At 28.9% G+C, this 18,478-nt stretch overlaps 1 protein-coding gene, 1 long non-coding RNA gene and 1 pseudogene across 8 annotated transcripts; 2 read left to right on the plus strand and 1 right to left on the minus strand.

The window, feature by feature from the left end:
* The first annotated feature begins 49 nt into the window (after positions 1 to 49).
* LOC145183178 (BTB/POZ domain-containing protein 7-like) lies at positions 50 to 10,180 on the plus strand. 6 transcript variants are annotated; one of them, XM_090097766.1, is made up of 10 exons: positions 103 to 117; positions 269 to 331; positions 545 to 619; positions 1,435 to 2,543; positions 4,231 to 4,436; positions 4,653 to 4,728; positions 4,920 to 5,224; positions 5,437 to 5,680; positions 8,950 to 9,098; positions 9,230 to 10,180. In XM_090097766.1, exons 4-10 carry the CDS (start codon positions 1,475 to 1,477, stop codon positions 9,482 to 9,484), a joined length of 2,304 nt encoding a protein of 767 aa, XP_089953892.1. In that variant the 5' UTR covers positions 103 to 117; positions 269 to 331; positions 545 to 619; positions 1,435 to 1,474; the 3' UTR covers positions 9,485 to 10,180. The 6 variants fall into 6 exon arrangements, with proteins under 6 accessions (XP_089953891.1, XP_089953892.1, XP_089953889.1 ...); XM_090097765.1 differs by lacking the exon at positions 545 to 619 and having other exon boundaries at positions 50 to 117; XM_090097767.1 differs by lacking the exon at positions 103 to 117 and having other exon boundaries at positions 229 to 331; positions 545 to 669.
* A 425-nt stretch (positions 10,181 to 10,605) lies between these two features.
* On the plus strand, positions 10,606 to 13,220 carry LOC145185313 (glutathione peroxidase-like; annotated as a pseudogene). The gene is made up of 3 exons (XR_016455667.1): positions 10,606 to 10,946; positions 12,510 to 12,659; positions 12,777 to 13,220. The product of XR_016455667.1 is annotated as a glutathione peroxidase-like (transcript).
* Positions 13,221 to 13,656: 436 nt separating this feature from the next.
* On the minus strand, positions 13,657 to 18,461 carry LOC149884209 (uncharacterized). The gene is made up of 2 exons (XR_016455668.1): positions 18,025 to 18,461; positions 13,657 to 14,689 (listed from the first exon to the last, which is right to left on the minus strand). It is a non-coding gene; the product is annotated as an uncharacterized LOC149884209 (long non-coding RNA).
* Positions 18,462 to 18,478: the final 17 nt, after the last annotated feature.

Here is an 18,478-nt window from a genome sequence, read left to right on the forward strand (position 1 = left end):
TTTTATTCCTCCACTTGTCAATAGATGGAATTAAAATTCGATATCTAAGCGTGATCTGGCATTGGTGTTTGAGGAGGTTTGCAATCTATGCAATTGAGCTTCAGGGAGTTTATTTAGGTGTAATCACGTTTAGACTACAATCTTAGTTTCAAAATAATTTTAAAACGTTTTTATTTGTGATAGAATAAACAATTTTCTATGCATGAAAAAGAGGCGGCATAGTTAAGATTTTTTTAAATTTTGTTTTGTTTTTATCGCGTAATTGCAGGTATTACCACATTCATTTGTCTGTTTATACGTGTGTTTTTCTAAATGCCACACATATAGAAAGGTAAGTTTCCCCTTCCTTTACAGTTTACATAATGAAATCAATATATTGTTATTTGTTTAGCGACTTTTACTCGTTTGAATTTTTATTTGAATTTTTTTTAAATTTGCACAGGTGTTCACATTTCACATAAAATTCTCTTGTACAGATTTTGAATTTTTAAAAATGCAATAGCTAAAGAATATTTTTTTTATTCTATTGATTTTTATTTTTTAGAATCAAGTTCAAAGTTTTATACTTATTTCATGGCATATTTTACCCAGGGAAATATGTGAAAAATAAAAGTATACTGTAAGAGCATTCAAAGCACCTATGACAATTCAGAGCAAAAGCATTTTAACGTATCTTATAATTTCTTGGATTATTTGCAGTTAAAAATGATTTTTAAAAATATAAAAAGAGCTCTCTACATATATATATATATATATATATATATATATATATATATATATATATATATATATATATATATATATATATATATATATATATATATATATATATATATATATATATATATATATATATATATATATATATAGTATGTATGTATGTATGTATGTATGTATGTATTGATTTTGAAAGCCCTGGTATGTATGAAGTAACTCTAAAAAAAGTAATGATCAATATGCAAAGATTTCAAACAGGTTCTTCAAGTTAATATTTAACCAATTTGAAGTAATCCCTAGAATGTCTTGTGTGTGAAAGTCCTAACATTTGTAGTCACTTAGAGAAATTCAATAATCTGGGATATGTGCATCAATTTTTTCTTCTTGATATTAAACTTTTTGTATGATGTCATTACAGAATCAGATTTTAGTGTTTTCTCTGATGCTGTACAGATGTTAAAAAGGTTTTAAATAATAGTAAATGGCAGCAACAAAGTTCAGCAACAAAATTAGGTTAAATGCCAAATCATCCATTTAAGTCTGTGTTAGTGGTTGTCAACTTTTTTTAAGGTTTTCATATTGTAACCAAGCTCCTTTAAAAATTAACAGCAAAAGTAGTTTTTGAAAGAGTGGGCAGACTCTCTAATTAATCTCTTTCTTAAAAAATATTTAGCTCAAGTTGAGTGTTAAGTAAATCTGTATAATCTTTTTTCCTAGATGTGAAGTAATGTTGCAATGATTGCTTGGAAGCAGAAAGATGGGTCATGCTCAATCAGCTGATTTACCTCTGAAACACCTGCGTAAGTCTTCCAATTCAGGTTCAGCATTTTCTAATGATGGATCAAGCAAGTTTCTGGACACAGAAAAGCAAAAGCAAACTAGGAAGCTTTCAAGAAATAATTCAATTAGACAAAAACTTAGCAAAACATTGAGACCAATAAAAAGTTGTAGCTATAGTAAACAAATGCAAGATTTACTGCAGTCCTGGTCAATTAATGAGATACAGTTATTATTGCGAAAATATGAAACATTAGAAGCTGTCAGAGAATTAAAGTTTTTGTCAGATTCAGCTCGCTGCATAAATGGAAGCATTCAAAGTGATTTCCACCAACTTTTTTATGGAAAGTATTTGACAGATATTGTGCTTGAATATAAAGAGACTTTGTTTCCTGTTCATAAAATATTGCTTATTTCAAGGTGTCAGTATTTTAGAAATATTCTTTTAAATGAAAACCAAAGGCATGTTAAAATTGATAATAGCATTTTTGATGTTAATGTTTCGGTGTTCATGGATTTACTATGCTACATATATTGTGGTAATACCAATAATCCTGAGCTTCTTGAAGTCTTGTCCACACTCGGGGAAAAATTTGGTCTGCTCAATTCGTTGGAAAATGATATGCAGAAACTTTTAATATCAGCAGAAAGTACTGATTTGGTTATATGCTACAGAAATAATTCTCAGGCAACTACAGGCCTAACTGAGGTCCTGAAATCATTTTCATTCAGCACAGCTCTCAAAGTTCCTTGTCATCTTTCTATAGTCTGTTCTCGTTCACCTTTTTTAAAAAGGTTATTTGAAAATAAATATAATAATCAAAATGAACTTATATTTCCATTGGTATTAGAAATAAGTGAGCAAATAATTCCTCAACCTTACCTCCAGGTTGTAATAGAATGCATATATTTTGATCAAGTTAATTTTAACTCCATTTTTAATGCAAAACATTATGAGTTGGCTTATACAGATCAATTATCAAAAACTGAAACTGCAATGAAAGTTTTTGAAATTGGACAGTTTTTAGAAATGCCATCCTTAATGAGAGGTAAAGTTTTAACTTTTGTATTCTACATTGGGGTGAGTTATCCATTACAAATTTTAGAAATAAGATTGGGCTAGTGGGTTTTTTTTTTCTTTTTAATTCTGGTATGTCTTAGAGGTTTGCAGGTTCTGAAAAAAAAGATAATTTTACCCCAAAATTCTGTGGTTTTCTCTATTAATAACCACTTTAACATTACATTTTAAAAAATGCAGTCAAGAAATATTTGACATAGGATAGACATAAAGTAAACATAAAATTTTAAAGTTGTCTGAAATACTTGTATTTTAGTAGTGTTTTCAGTGGACAATTGAGTTTAAAAATTGTTTGATAAATACAGATTTTATGTAATTTCTCATTATTCAACCTGAACTGAAAATCCAAAATTTAGATTTGTGCATTTTTTTTGTTGGCCTAAAGGGTAATTAATAAAAAACGATAGCATTTCATTGACAGCATACAATTTGAATATTCTATACTCTAATTTCAAAATTCTGGTTAATTGATATAGGAATAAACCAAATATCAGATAATCGTTTCAATGATAAATTCTTTAACAGAAAAGGTATAATTAAAACTATTTTTTTTCTGGTAGGTAATTTAGCATATTTTATAAACTATTTTTCTAAAGCTATAGGAAATACAACATTAATATTTGTCTAGTTTCTTTTTAAAAGTGAAAATGTAAAAAACTTTAAATTCAATTATTTATGAGTAATATTTTTCCTTATGGACTCTCCACACTCCCTGAAAACATTTGAGATTAAAAAAAAGAAGATGTTTATGTTCCATCCTTTATGCTAATAAACAAACAAAAAAATTATAAGCCCTATCTCATTTCTATAATTTAAACATTATGACCCAACATATTTTACATTAAGTTAAATTTTTGTTTTAGTAACTAAAGATAACTAGACATTATCCATCATCATCTCTATCATTATCCTAAAATTTCGATGTGTTGAATATTTTTAAAATATTTTTTACCAATTTCAGTGTTCATCTGCAACATTGTGCAATTTTAATTAGATAAAAAAAAAACTTCAGGAATGTTGAGAAAAGTTAGAAGAAAAAGAAGAAGATATGTGCTGCTTAAATATTGAATACTGAATATTTTTGATAAACATTCAATTCTGCTTTGAAATTGAAATGAAAAGATTTAGTTGAGATGTTTATGAGACAATTACTTCACATTTATTATTCTTTGAAAGATTTCTTAATGCAACACCAATCACCAAAGAAGTGATTTACTTATGAGTTGATTGAAATCTGCCTTGCACTTTATATCTGCTAAAAAGAATAGCAAAAGGTTTGCTACTTTTACTAATATTTTATGGTTATAGTGCAGCAATACTATTCTAGTATCAAAATTCAGTAATTCAAATTTCATTGTTGCACTGGTTATCTATCAATTTTTCAATCTACTACCAGGCTAGGTTTTATATCACCTTATCATGTCATTTTTAAACAAAGCCAGTGAAAAAAAATACTAAACCACAATTACTTTGTAACATGTTTAATGTATAAACTGACATATTCCTAACAATATAGGATTGTACTTGTTTCTTATGTTGCATAGTGTATATATAGAAATAAATTTAATATCAATATACTCATGTGCATTTGTGTTTGTATTTGTATTTATTATTATACTTTTCCAAGTATTAATATCAGAGTTTTTTTTTAATTTTAGGATGTGAGGATTTCATAGTTCGTAATTTAAGTGTTTTAACTTTAATCAATATTCTTGAATGGAGCAGTGTTGATTCTAACTATGTGTACCGCCAAGCAACTCAATTCTTGCGTGAAGAGTTCATAACATTATGTAAATCAACATTTTTCATTGCAAATTTACCCAAGAAGCATTTGCTAGAGGTGCTAGATAGTGATTTTTTGCAGGTAGATAAATGCTCTTTTATTTGTTTAATTGCCTTTATAAGGTTTAGATAAAAGGGGAAAAAAAACTGTAAAACTTTACAGTTTAGCAACAAATTCACTTAACTGGTTGATAATTGCTGTCTTTTTATCATATTCCAGTATTAAATGTCTTAAACATTTTTAAATATTTTTTTGTATAAATAATATTTCATAAGTTTTCTATTTATTGAAATGTAGGCAGATGAAGAAATTCTTCTAGATTTAATTATTGCATGGGGTGAATGGCAAATTGTAAAAGCTTTAGGGAATACAAGTAAAAAACATTTTGTATTTTTATAATTATGCTATTAACAAAAATTTTCATTATTAAGCTATTAACAAAAAATTTTATTACTATGCTATTAACAAAAATTTTTATTATTATGCTATTAATAAAATTCAAAGTAAAATGCAAGTAACACCTTTTTTAATGCTTCAAGTTATTTTTAAAATAAAATTTAACAGATATCAGTCCTTCTAAATCGCTTCCCAGACATCCAAGCCTCAAGCGCTGCAACATTACAAATGATGCATTAAGTGAAATGATTACAAGTCTAGTGTCATATGTACGTCTCCGGCATATTCTTCCACAAAATTCACCTATTCTAAGTAATGCTTGCCAAAGAGGTCTGATACAAATGCCACTTACAACATGTGATGTGGTATCTTCTGAAAAGAAACTATCTTCTGCTGTTTATTGGGTTCAAGAGTTACATCATTCAGATTATGTAAAGCCAAGGCTGTTTTTACCGTTTTTAAATGAAGCCAAGGTAAGTTAAAGTTTAATATTTTCAGGTCTTTTCAGAGAAAGAAAGTGTGCTGTAGTCTTTTCAAAGGAAGAAAGTGTGCTGTAGTGGAAAAACTGATGTTTTCTTTGGGCTGTACTTTTTTAAGTTTTTATCCCTAGTAAAATGCAACATCATAAATAACGTTTTATGTAGGTTACTTTATCGTATCTATCATTGACACTATCTTTTTTTAGCTTATCTATCAAGAGCGCTTAAGTGCAATAAAAGAAAATTCGAATGAAATTGATAATTTAGCCAGCATACCTTCTACTGTGCTGTTATTGAATTCAAGTACTCATTGCACATCAGATGAACATCTATCTGTGCCTCTGTTGGATATATTTCAGTTATCCAATGATGCTATTAAGAATATTGTGATGCGTGAAAAAGAATTGAAATCTAATGAGCAAGTTTTAAAATACCTAAAATTAGCACCAGGTTGTTATTTTTAAAATCTCTAATTTATTTGTCATTTTAAACATATTTAGAAAGAGGGCTTTTCCCCAAATAATTGTCACACAAAAAAGGTGACGTTTATCACAATTGGTGGCAATGTTTCTCTACATAAAAAAGATCAGAATTCGGTGGTTTATATACTTTCCCAACTGGTACTGCCCATTTTTATGATTGAATTGACAGCAACAAATAAGTTATATATATATATATATATATATATATATATATATATATATATATATATATATATATATATATATATATATATATATATATAGCAAATAATATAAAGTATAACTTATATAGCAAATAAAAAGCATATATACATACATACATATATATGTATGTATGTATGTATGTATGTATGTATGTATGTATGTATGTATGTATGTATGTTGCTCCTTAATATCTTGATTCTTAAAAGTTTAAATTTTTACAAATTGGATTTTTTAAATTCATAACACCCTTCTGTAAAAGCTAGACAACTCATTTTGTTATTCAAAAATAGTGGAGGATAATGCTATTAAGGTTTCATCATGTTATAATTTTTTTGTCAATACAACACTTGGAATGTTGATAAATCTGTGCAGAATATTGTTTTTCTGATTGATACCAAGGTTGATTTTCTTTGACTTCTATATGCTGTATAGAGGTCAAAAAAAATCAGTTTTGCTATAAATGCTAGTTTATTCCAACCATGAAAATTTGCTTTGTATTATCATCCTATGTCTCACTTTGTGACCATAAACTTTTGAAATGGTTACAGTTACATCTTTAAATGGCCTTTCTACAGCTTGTGAATGGTACATGAGACATTATAACTGATTGGTCATAAGAAAATTGCTCATTAAACAAGATGAGACTGCAGTGAAAATGGTGTAGCAGTGCATTGTTTCTAATCAATCATTTCAAAGTATGATTTTGCTTCTAAATTTAGAATAATATTGTTTTTGAACTATATAAACACATAATGCAGTTGGATTTTACCAACCATCTTGAATAACTTAAACATTCTGATTGACAGCTCTAAAAAAAACTGGATGCCTGGAGTTGATTCACAACCAGCTAGCTCTTCTAAGCATGCCTTTAGGAAGTACAGTTGATCCCAGCTTAGGTTTTTGAACAAAGTTACACTTGTCATTAAACACTGCTCACATTCTCTTTAACTTGAGGTATCTTCCAATTGTACACGCCTTTGAAAGAAGACTGTATACTAGCTACAATATACTATAAATTAATAAATGGATTACTTGCTTTTAAATAAATATCCTTCACTTCAGTTGCAAACATTTTTACTCCTTTGAACATTTATCTAGATTTAGTTTCATCAATCTTGAGGCTCCAGTATTATGCTTTAAAAGCATTCTAATAAGTTGGGATTTGTTGTTTAGGGAGCTTGACTACAGCTCAGAATACAGAGTGTTCTGCAACACTTCTAGTACAAATTGATGCCATATTGGTTAATAAAGATACTTATTAGTATAATTCAACTAAAACTAAAATATAATAATAAAATATAATAATAAAATATGTTAACTAGATTGAATTAAAGTAAGGAAATATGTGTTTATAAAATTCAAATGTATTTCACTGAGTTATAGCTAAAAAAAATAAAATAAAAAAATGATCAAATATTAAAACTAAAGTTAAATGAAGAGTTAAAAAATCTAATTATAATTAACTAAATGACTTCATCAGAATATGGAAAATATGGGTATGGCTCAAACGATTCACTAAAATTAGCAGTAAAATTTTTGTTGATGATTATTTTAATGTAAAAGGAGCATGTGTTAACATCCTGTTGAACATCTTGTTGTGTAGAGATGTTAGTTAGATATCCAACAACTCTTCCAGTTTTTCAGGAAGAAGAGCTTATAGAAGTACTTCTTTCCATGTCATAGGGGTTGTTTGTTCTGTCACCAAATGTTGTAAAACACATGGTTTTCTATTTTTGTGAGGAAAGTGGAACCTTTTTTTTGTTCACAAACTTAATAATGAAACTTAATCAACTGGAAAAGAATGGTTTGAGAGTTTTTTTTTAAACAACCTAACTACCTGTGAAAGTTGTTAAATCAAATTCATTGCAGCATGCCATTGTTTTAAACTGTATCTATTTTAAATTGAATATTTTTACAATATTTTTCATTCAGTGACATCAGATTCATTACCTATAATACATTTTACCACCTTGGTCAAACTCACCTGGACTGATATTTGGATCACATGTTGTACTAAGTATAAAGAATACACTGCAAACAACAGGTAAATCAAGAAGTATAAATCATGCAGAATTTATTACTGTATCGCCATATAAATTTCAGCTAAAGGAATCTTTAACTTAAAAATACAAGACTGATCAAAGATGGTAATCAAATTGTCCATTAATATAAATCTACACATTTAGATGTGGCTGACCCAAAATGATGGGGATGATGGCAAGAGCAATGTGCTGCTTTCTGTGGGGTTTATGTGAAAAAATTATTACCTACTATGACTGTAGAAAACCCTGATAACAACTCTAAAAAAATTTGCTTTATTCTTTGCATCGATGAACTATTTTTGAAATTTAGGTCTTTTCTTTTTTTTTTTTTTTACTCTTCACTTGCATATTTTTTTACTTTATAGTTACATATAACAACATGTCACATGATCATCTTTATAGTTACATTTAACAACATGTAACGATCATCTTGTGACTCATCAAACTTATTTAAGCAGAGATCTAAAACTCTGTAAAGAGTTGATCTAGAACTTTTCTTAGGAAAAGGGTAGCCGATTTTTTCATGGTTTCCTTTTTTAATGATATATTCTTATTAAAAGACGGTTTAATAAGATTTTAATCAATTTTCCGCCAATGCCCTAAATACCCGAATAGGGTGTAATAAATTTACTGTAACGGACAAATACTTTTTTTGATGCAGCTCTATCAATATTTGAAATTTATCATTCTAGGTAACTTTTAACGAGATAGTTTTAATTTCCTTATGGATGCCGAATTTACCTTACTAGGTTGCTAAAGTCTACAACATTTTTATAACTGTCAATTTGTAGACAAATCTATGGACGTCGATTTGCATGATTTGTTTGTATTATAAAAGTAAGAATAATCTAAAGATAACAGAAGACCTTAATACCCCCTGAATTTACCCGCCTTTACCTTGTACTTTTAATATATGTATATTCTTGTTATTTCTTTTATGCGTACTTTTGTTTTTTTAATATCAAAGTATTCAATAAATTGTGTTTCATAGATAATGTTGAGATAATTTCGCAGATACAACTGCGAGCTGTTCGCGAGTTCGATTATCCGGACGAGTTAGCTAACGAAATTTTTCAGCACGACCCTGATCTTGTTGAAGATTTTGTAAATGCTTATACGAAGCAAAGCACTCTCTCGAAGGTATTTCATATTTCCTCGTTTATTTTGATTTTGTTTGTTTCAGACCACTATTTGTTAAAAATTTTAGTAGTGAACCAAGTTGAAGCAGTATGTTGTTGTATTTATTTAATTTTCATGAACTTCTATTAAAGGTTGGTCATCTCATGCCTCAGTTGTTTTGCTTATCTAGAAAAAATATAGAAAACAACATCTGTGATAATAACCTGAAAAGTAATTATTCTAACGATAAAACAGAACTGAGTAAACTGACGCTTGATGATGGGATAAATCTAGAATGCATAACAAACGCAGATAAAGAGGCATGTCTTTTACAACTTCCCAACCATCATTCTTCACTAATTGACGACTGTCCTTTAGATTTGCCACTAAATGCGGAGTTAAGGTGAAGATTTATATAGAAGCACGATACACAAAAACGCATTTACAAGTTTAGTGGTGTAAATTCGGTTACGTTTATAGTAGCCATATTGTTTTGTTTTGTTTTTGTTTTTGTTTTTTTAGTAGATAGGTGAAGGAAGTTATTTTAAAGGTCTCACTTCAAATTTAAATATTTCAAGGATCTATTATTGTATGACACCTCTACTTTATAAAATTAGAGATTTTTTGCAAAAAACAACAACTGAATCTCATTAATCAAAATAATTTTTTGTGTCAATAAATATTTTGTTTAATGATGGTTCTCTTCTGAAAGGTGTTGTCACAAGTTTAACTACAGTTCGTCTTTTGGTAATTAGAAGAGAATGAGGTTTTCTGCACACTTCCTACACATGTGCATGTTTGTTATGATAATCACGTGATGTGATGTTTAGAATGTTAAACGAAAAAAGAAAAATCAAAAAACATCACATGTTTTTTGTTTGTTTGTTTTTTATCATTAAAAATTTTCATAGGTTCATTTTTAAAGTTACGGTGCTAGAAATTGTTGTATATAGTTGTTGTAGTTTTAGTAGCTGGGTGTAGTTTAAGAAAATAATTAAAATTTTAAGAGTGAAACGATCTATCAGTATATTTATAGCTAATTGCATATATTTTAATATTTATTGATATTTAATGATGAATTAAAATATATTTATTTGTCGTTATACATTCGTTGTTTCTCTTGAATTTGAATTTCATTCATGATGACAATTTATTCCTAGGTTATCTTCATGTTTATCTTCATGATTATCTTCATGTTTATCTTACCTACCCTATCAACATCACCGTCAATAGTTAAAACCACGCCAATGATTTTCTTAAAAATGATCAATAAAGTTTAAAGAGTGTAAAGTTTCAAATTTCTTTCAAGTGCTCGACGTTTTTTTTAAGTGATATAATATGTACAAATTAACTCACGGTGTGACCTCAAAGTTTTCTAAAGCAAAATCAAATAACAAAAGAATAAATCCAAAAGGCCGTATATTTTCAGCATAAACTGCGTCAAAAACAAAAATAACCTTGTTTTTTCGAGTTGTTGATACAAGCGCAGCATGAAAATGTTATTGCAAACACTAAATGTATAAATTTGTTTTCATCGCTAATAACTAAGATAAGAGAGCGAACATGGTGAAACCACTGCTCTTAAGCTTGTTCTTTCTAGTGCAAAATTTTTGTTTTCAAAATGCGTTAGACTTCAAGAACTGTCAGAGTGATAGCTCTAACAGTTCCCTTTTTACATTTAAGTACGCAGACTGGAACAACAAACTCATTGACTTCAAACAATACAAAGGAAACATTTCATTGGTGGTAAATGTGGCTACTTTTTGAGGTTTAACAACACCAAATTTTCTTGAGTTGAATGCACTAGTTAAAAAATACTCAAGAGAAGATGGATGTTCGCTCAATGTCATTGCATTTCCTTCAAATCAGGTACTCGTTTTATAAAAATTATATTTAAAATCATACAAATTACAAATAAAAATGATGTTTTTATTTGTAATTTGTATAAGATATAAATTACAAATAAAAATGATGTTTTTATTTGTAATTTGTATAAGTTATAAATTACAAATGAAAATTTCAGATATCACGAAGATAGATTTCAGATTTCATGCTTTTTAACAAGATTTTGATGAAATTTCTATTAGAAAATTTGTAATATCAAAAACGTTTTTGGGGAGAGGTGATTGGGACAGTTTTCTTGATTGATCATTTTCTAAAACACTAGCTCCAGAGACCTAAAATTTAAACAAAACTATCGAAAGCCTGTTTATTGATCTTTGATAAAAAAATAAAAATAAAAAATAACTTATCAACATCAAAGGAAACTTTTAAATTACAAGGAATAATACAGAACGGAATTATAAATTACAGCGGAATAAATTACAAGGTTATAAAAAAATCATCACAAAATGTTTTCATTTTTATTCGTTAAGGTGGTTTTGATTATGTAATTCTTTAGCGGGACGTGACAATTAAAGCATACGTAATGAGGAGCAAATACTTTTATAAAACCGTTTGATAGCAAATTCGATATTTTTAAACTAATTTGCAAACAGATCGGTAGCAATCTCTGTGGGGGAAGGAGGAGAGTTGTTATATGTAAATATTTGTTGATAATGAAATGATATTAAATAACCTCACAAAATAATGTAAAAAACTAACACCCAACGACTCGTTAGACCATTTTTCAAAAAGTTTACATTTCAACCATGATTGTTTGGTTGATTATAATCGCTCATTATCATCGCTCATTAGCAAAGCTTATTTTACGGGAACATGATCATAAGATTTTGATGGCGTGTATGGGCAAAACTTTAAAGTTGAACTTTGCATTATTTGAAAGAGCTTCAACTTGGTTCTCATTTCCAAATTAATATTTGATTAACTTGATAATCTCTGACGCGATATCATGCATGTCAAAAGTACCAGAAAATCCAGCAACGCTATAAATAATTATGCTGTTTCCGAGACTTGTTGTCATAATTATTTATTGAAGCATTGTAACGAGGGTCAAACAGTTCGAAAATTGTTGTATCAATTACTAAAATGTGGAGGGAACAACAATTGTTTTAACGAGCACATAAAACTAAAATTATTTTTTTTTGAGTTTTGTGATTATCTAGTGAAGATCAGTTAAAATCAATGAAGGATCTTTTCTGTAGGCTTAACAGGTTTTTACAAAATGCATTTATGATTTTAAAAAACAATATTCATCCTGATTGATTCGCTAATGCTATAGGACCGTCAAGATCATTGCTTAGAATACAGCATTTAGAATGGCCTCTTGGAGATAAACATGTTAGAGGAATATTTCCTTCTGCTGTATTTGCAAAGGTCATGACTTTAAATATAACAAAAAATTTTTTTGTGTCCACTTTTTTATGGAAATTAATTTGCCCCATTCACAATTTGTCCTTTTCATAGCAACTCTATAATACTGACTTTAAAATTACACTAATTTAGTTCAACCATCAAATTACACTAATTTAGTTCAACCACCAAGCCCCCGGAAGTAGCGATGAGTTCAGAAAAACCCTGCAGTACGTACGTCCTGGTAGCGATTATATCCCAATGATGGATGTATTCCAACGGGTTGACGTTAATGGGGTCAATGAAGTTCCTATATTTACTTGGCTCAAGGTAAAATTGATAATGATGATGATGATGATGATGATGATGATGATGATGATGATGATGATGATGATGATGATGATGATGATTGATGATTGATAATGATGATGATTTTTGTATTTATAGAGTCTTTGCGAAGCCCCTACAGAAATAATTGTTGACTCAAACTACGCTCTATGGAGTCCTATTCGTTCAAGAGATATTTATTGGAACTTCGAAAAGTTTTTGATAGACAGCAACGGAAAACCTGTGCGAAGATACTCAGCAGCTAGCAATCCATCAACATTTGAAAACGATATTAGTAATCAAATTGAAAAGTGTCTAGAACCAAAAAGTGTACCTTAAAAAGAACCGGTCGTTCGAGCCTTATTCACGTGTGCGCCTCAATAAGTTAATTTGTTTAATCAATACATTTTTATGATAAAAAGGTTAATGAATTTTACTTTATGAAAACCTTTTAGAAAGCTTAGCATTAAAAGGTTGGATGCGAATATTGTGATTGTATATGTGCATTTATACAATCAACTTTTCGAGTAAAATTCATTTTACTAATACTTTAGTTTTTACAAATACTCTGGTTTTTATTTCTTGAATTTCTGCGGGTTGATTAATTAAGTTCAATCCCCAACTTAAAAAAGTAGAGAGATTTTGACCCTTATGATCTTCCTTCCCCTTCCATCACCACCACTGAAAGCATTACACGGGGTGGTATTTAAATTTGAATAGAGATTGAAAGCTTACTTTAAAATAGTAGATGACAATTTTTGAATAATATTTAAAGCTGATACATTTTCTGACAACGGTTAGAGTAAAAACTGGAAAAAGTGGGTTAAACACTTTTAGCTAAAAATTTAAACTAAGGCAAAATAAAATGAATAAAACTCAGCTTGAAGGAATTTGTTTTACTGTGGTTATAGTCTAATCGAATAAAGATATCTTCATTTGGATATTTGCTGAATATGAAAGGGCAGTTTGGAATTATTGTTGGGGAGCACAAAAACTGTCATTGGAAAACACAAAAACTATTTTATAACTGATAATAATTGAATAACTGATAGAATTAAACTAATGTAATAATTAATAACGTTATGTGTATATTGTCTGGAAACAAACAAAAGCGCTTTGTTTATGTTATTGTTCTAGAAATTACTAGTTCTCATTCTTCCGAAGGCGCACTGTAACGCAAATGAACAAAAAACTGCATAGCGAATGTCCTTAAACTTTCAATTTTCCCTCATTTTTGTAAAGTTTTTAGATTTTCGATTTTCCCCAAATGATGCAGATGAGTTGTGACATTCTGTGAGCATATTATGGTCTGTATAATTATCTCACAAAGCATACCACGCTTAATTTTGTACTGTTCGCAAAACAGTCTTTGCCATTTTACTTGAGATATGTTTCAGAAAATTAAGTTTGTTAAGAATATGCCTGGGATTTTTATTAAACCTGTGTAGGATTGTTTTTATTAAACTACATACGCTTTATACTCCAACAAAACTCTATAAGGTTGAGATTTCTTAATGTCTTCAGATCCATATTTTGAGACCCAAAACCTGCAATATCTATTGGCTGTTGTCAACCATCCAAAATGGGTTACAGATCCAATTAAATAAAAACTAAATCTTTGGGTACATTTCCAAATCTTATGGCAGAAGCTATCCATAAAACTAATCAATGAATAACTCTTAAATCACTTTATCCTTTAGAGTGATAAGAAGAACTCCAGCTATTATATAAATTTTATGAATGATCAATCCAACAGTTAATTATCCTTAACCTTTCTGTAATCAATAACTAATTAAGTAACATTTTCTCTAACTTGCCTGCATCAATCCAGGAAGCAGCTGTTTCCCTTAATCCTGTGTCGTATTTAATGTTTGCTAAAGCTATTATTGCAATGTTTGCTTGATTTTTCCACCCAATTATCTGTTCCTGAACTTCATTTTGGAGAGACACCAAATTGAATTCAGTATCGGTGTCTTCATTGTTGTCTAAGTTTTTATAACTTAAAGAATACTTAAACGTTTGGTTTCGTCCTTCTAAACTAAAAATTATTTGTATTGGAATTCACCAGAAATCGCTGCAATGCGCCCAAGTACATCTTTTTAAACAATTCATAAGCAAATGATAATAAACAAATGACAATTAATTGATATGAAGAAAACATCGCCCAAACATTAATCCAACGTCGCACAGTGACTCAGAACGATCAAAAAACGGTAAAAATTAAATAAAATTTGACATAAATCGTAAATCAATAATGTTATATATCAAAATAATAATTTTTGGGTCAAAGATTTCAAATTTATTAATAAATTTTTTTTTTATGCGTAGCTTCGACGCGTATAACGCGCGCTTATGCGCGTATACGCGCGTTTAAGGTGACTATACGCGTACAAAAATTTTTTTTTTCAAGTTTTAAAATCTTCAAGACAAACACATTATCTTGATATATTACTCTACTTGATATTTTTATAAAAATGGTTTTTAAAGGAGGTTGATACATAGAGAAAAAAAAACTGAATTTATTACATTCATTTTATTATTTACATTACAATTAATTTAATAACTTCATCTGGTAACGGTTTTCCTCGATAGCTCTTATGTTTTCTAAAAGATATGCTTGATACTTTTGGATCTGATCTTACTAGAAGGTAGTGCATCTGATTCATCATTGTATTTAACCTTGAAATTTTTGCCGTGTGCTTAAGTCTAGAATTTCTTATCTGTTTATTTAAACTCTCCAGTGCATCTTCCGAATATACCCCGACTGGTAAAGGTAATTTATGTGATATGGAAGAACTATGAAGCAGCAGTTTATGTACAGTGGGAGGCATAACATACCAGTTGTACAAACTCACTATACGTTTAGCTGTTTCAGTGCAGTATAAATCTAATTCATTGATATTAATAGAATATCCACAAGATATGGTTATGAGAATATTATGCAATCTTTCAATTATATCACAATCAACTTTAGTAATTTCAGAAAAAGCTTTACTATTTTTAAATGCTCTTCTGGCAGTATTGCCGTCATTGGTATTTCCAGACCCAGTTTTAGGCATGTCAACATATAAGCTTAACCGTTCCCTGAAGAGTTCCTGAATCTGTTTTTTTTTTAAGTCTACAGATAATTTTTCCTCAATTGTTTTTGGCTTATAATTTTTAATTTCAATTTTATAACTCAAATGAAGAATAAATTCCAAGCATTTTATCCAGCAATGCAAAGCTGAAATTCCAAGCCCCAAGGCTGACTCATTCTCAGTTTTTGCTTTTAATAAATCAATATTGTTCATTTCGTTGGGTTTAGCATTGCAAACATTGCAGGATTGAGTGGATTTTGTCTCTGTAAGTGCATTAACTACTTTATTATCAAACATTGTAAGATCAACTCTATAGCTGATATTAAAGGTCACCTTTCTTCCTGCAATATCAAAAACTTTGCAAAACGTCTTTAAGGTATTTATTTGATTTTTTAGATCTGATTCTTCTTCTCTGGATAAAATTGGACTCTCTTTTTTATATTGTAGATGAAGAGGTCTACAAAAGTGACAACTTGAAGGATTTGCATTTTTCCAAATTTCGCCATCTTTTACTTTGAGCAATAAAGGCACAAAAGCTGTACTAAAAAGATTTTCTTCACTCTTAAGTTCTATACTTGTGATGCTTGTTTCAAAGTATTTCTGTTTATAAACACTTTGGCTTGATGCTCCATCAAAACCAATCTTTCCATATAAAACTCCAAATATTTCGTTACCTTGACCACAATTAGGCATATCAATCATTTCAGTTATTCTACTCACAGTGTGATCTAACATGCTTTGAAGAGTACACTTTGCAGAAATTTCAGAAAAATGTATATTCTCAGGATAACATTTCAATTTTTCCACCAAAATATCGTGCAAGGTAGGATAATTATGTACATTGTGAACAAGAGCTGAGTTTCTGATCATTTGATATTGTTTATCGCTGAGATCAGTGTTCATTTTTAATGCAAGAGCTTCCTCTACACTCATAATGATGGGAAAGGTTTTATCCAAAGTTTTATCAACTTTTTCTATCTCTAAAAGATTTGAGATATTGTTTTTTAAAAAAGAAGCTTTTTTTTTTTCTCCAGCAGCATTTGCACTTTTTGCAGAAGCTAAAAATAGAGCTTCATGATGTTCAGTGGCGAGTTCTTTTATTTTTTTTTTCTTTTGCTTTGCTCTCCAAGAGCACTCCATTGCTTATGGGGCCTTCCAGAACCAAAATGACAATTTTTATTGTTCATAAGGTTTCTTTGAAGCCAACGATTTTCTTTTTGTATAAATGTATCATAATTTCGTCCACATTGTGTTAGTTTTCTCTTCACCTTTGAAATAAATATAACTAAAGCAACCTTTACTTTATTTAAGTTTTCTTTGCGAATTTCTTCAGTATTTTTTATTTCATTAAGTAAATCCTTCCATAATCTTAATTTATCCACTTCTAGTTCACGTATCTTTGGGATAAGATCTAATCTTTTCATTGTTATTGTTTTTAAGAACCATCAATATAATAAAACTAATAAATCAGAAACATTTTAAATTACATTATATATTTTTTTACTTTACACTGTTTAAAATTTTATTTTGTAATGGCTTTAACAATTGTCACATTGTTACATCCTGTAATAACACTATTTTACTAAGTTAACTTTATATTACAGGAAATACTAAAGTTGTTCAGTCAAGCTTTTTCAAACATGTTGCACCTATCAAATAATAAATACTTTTAAAAATGGCGGAAAACGAGGTTTTTAAGTGTTTATCAACATTTTTATTTCTTTAATAACTTCCAATACCGCAGGAGACCGCAGTAATCCCTTTATAATTTAAAAGTAGAAATGTTAATTAACTAGAAAAAATGTATATATTTTTGGAACTCGGTGGAACATTTTTTTAGCTGATATATAAACAGAAAAAATACAATTACTTGCAACCTTTTTTTTAGAAAAGTCTTTAAATTTTAACAAAAAAATTAGACTTTTTTTTACTTTTGAGTAAAGTTGAAATATATAGAGCCAAAAGATTATCTTTAAAATAAATATGCACTTTTATTTAAATTAAAAATACTCTATTTTAGTTAAATAAAAATCTCACATTTTTCAGATTTCTTTGAAAATAATATCAAATTTTTTTACTTCTTTTAACTATAAAATACAAAATAAAAGTTTTATGAAACAATTATTTATACTTTTGAAATAAAAAATTATTGCAATTTAATATTATTTAAAAAAGGGCACTTAACTTATAGAAAAGTTGTGAGGGGTTTATTACCATTTTTTTGCTGTTTTGAGTCATTGTGCGTCGCCGTGCCCACTGGAAATATATACGATAACAATTACGGATCTTACGGAGAACTCCTTTTCGGGATGATTTCGTCTTAAAACCGACTACATTCTTTGCAGTTTTCAATCAATTTTCGTAAAAGTTCTGGGGGCATCTTCTTTTGCTTGGTTTTGAGGACGTTTTCATTGTATAACTGAAAATGTTTGTTGCCATGTTGATAAATGTTTTAAAAAGTAACGTAGCAAACTTTATTTGGAGATTTTTAACATGAATTTTTTAACGTGATGCCCTCGGTTTGTTTTTCATTTATTGCTTTTGATAATAAATGAATGTAAAAATAAAAAAAGCACCTTTTTATTTTATCTCCTAAATAAAAAATAGCTAAAAAGTTTTGTTTAAAAATTATCTTACTGTTTTTGACATATATACGTATGCATAATATGTGGCATATATATGAATGCGTAAGAGGATGTGTGTGTATGCGCGTTTGCGTTAGTGTATGCAAATGGTACAACTTTT

Source organism: Hydra viridissima, unplaced genomic scaffold (assembly GCF_058129835.1).
Source record: "Hydra viridissima isolate aposymbiotic clone 2 unplaced genomic scaffold, HvirCarnegie_v1 scaffold_9, whole genome shotgun sequence".
NCBI lineage: Eukaryota > Metazoa > Cnidaria > Hydrozoa > Anthoathecata > Hydridae > Hydra > Hydra viridissima.

What these genes read in the sequence shown, in the direction of transcription:
- LOC145183178 (XM_090097765.1), top strand. Translation starts at nt 1,475, where the DNA reads ATGGGTCATGCTCAATCAGCTGATTTACCTCTGAAACACCTGCGTAAG. An exon ending in AATGCCATCCTTAATGAGAG is followed by an intron (nt 2,544 to 4,230) that starts GTAAAGTTTTAA and finishes TTTTAATTTTAG; the next exon opens with GATGTGAGGATTTCATAGTT. An exon ending in TAGATAGTGATTTTTTGCAG is followed by an intron (nt 4,437 to 4,652) that starts GTAGATAAATGC and finishes ATTGAAATGTAG; the next exon opens with GCAGATGAAGAAATTCTTCT.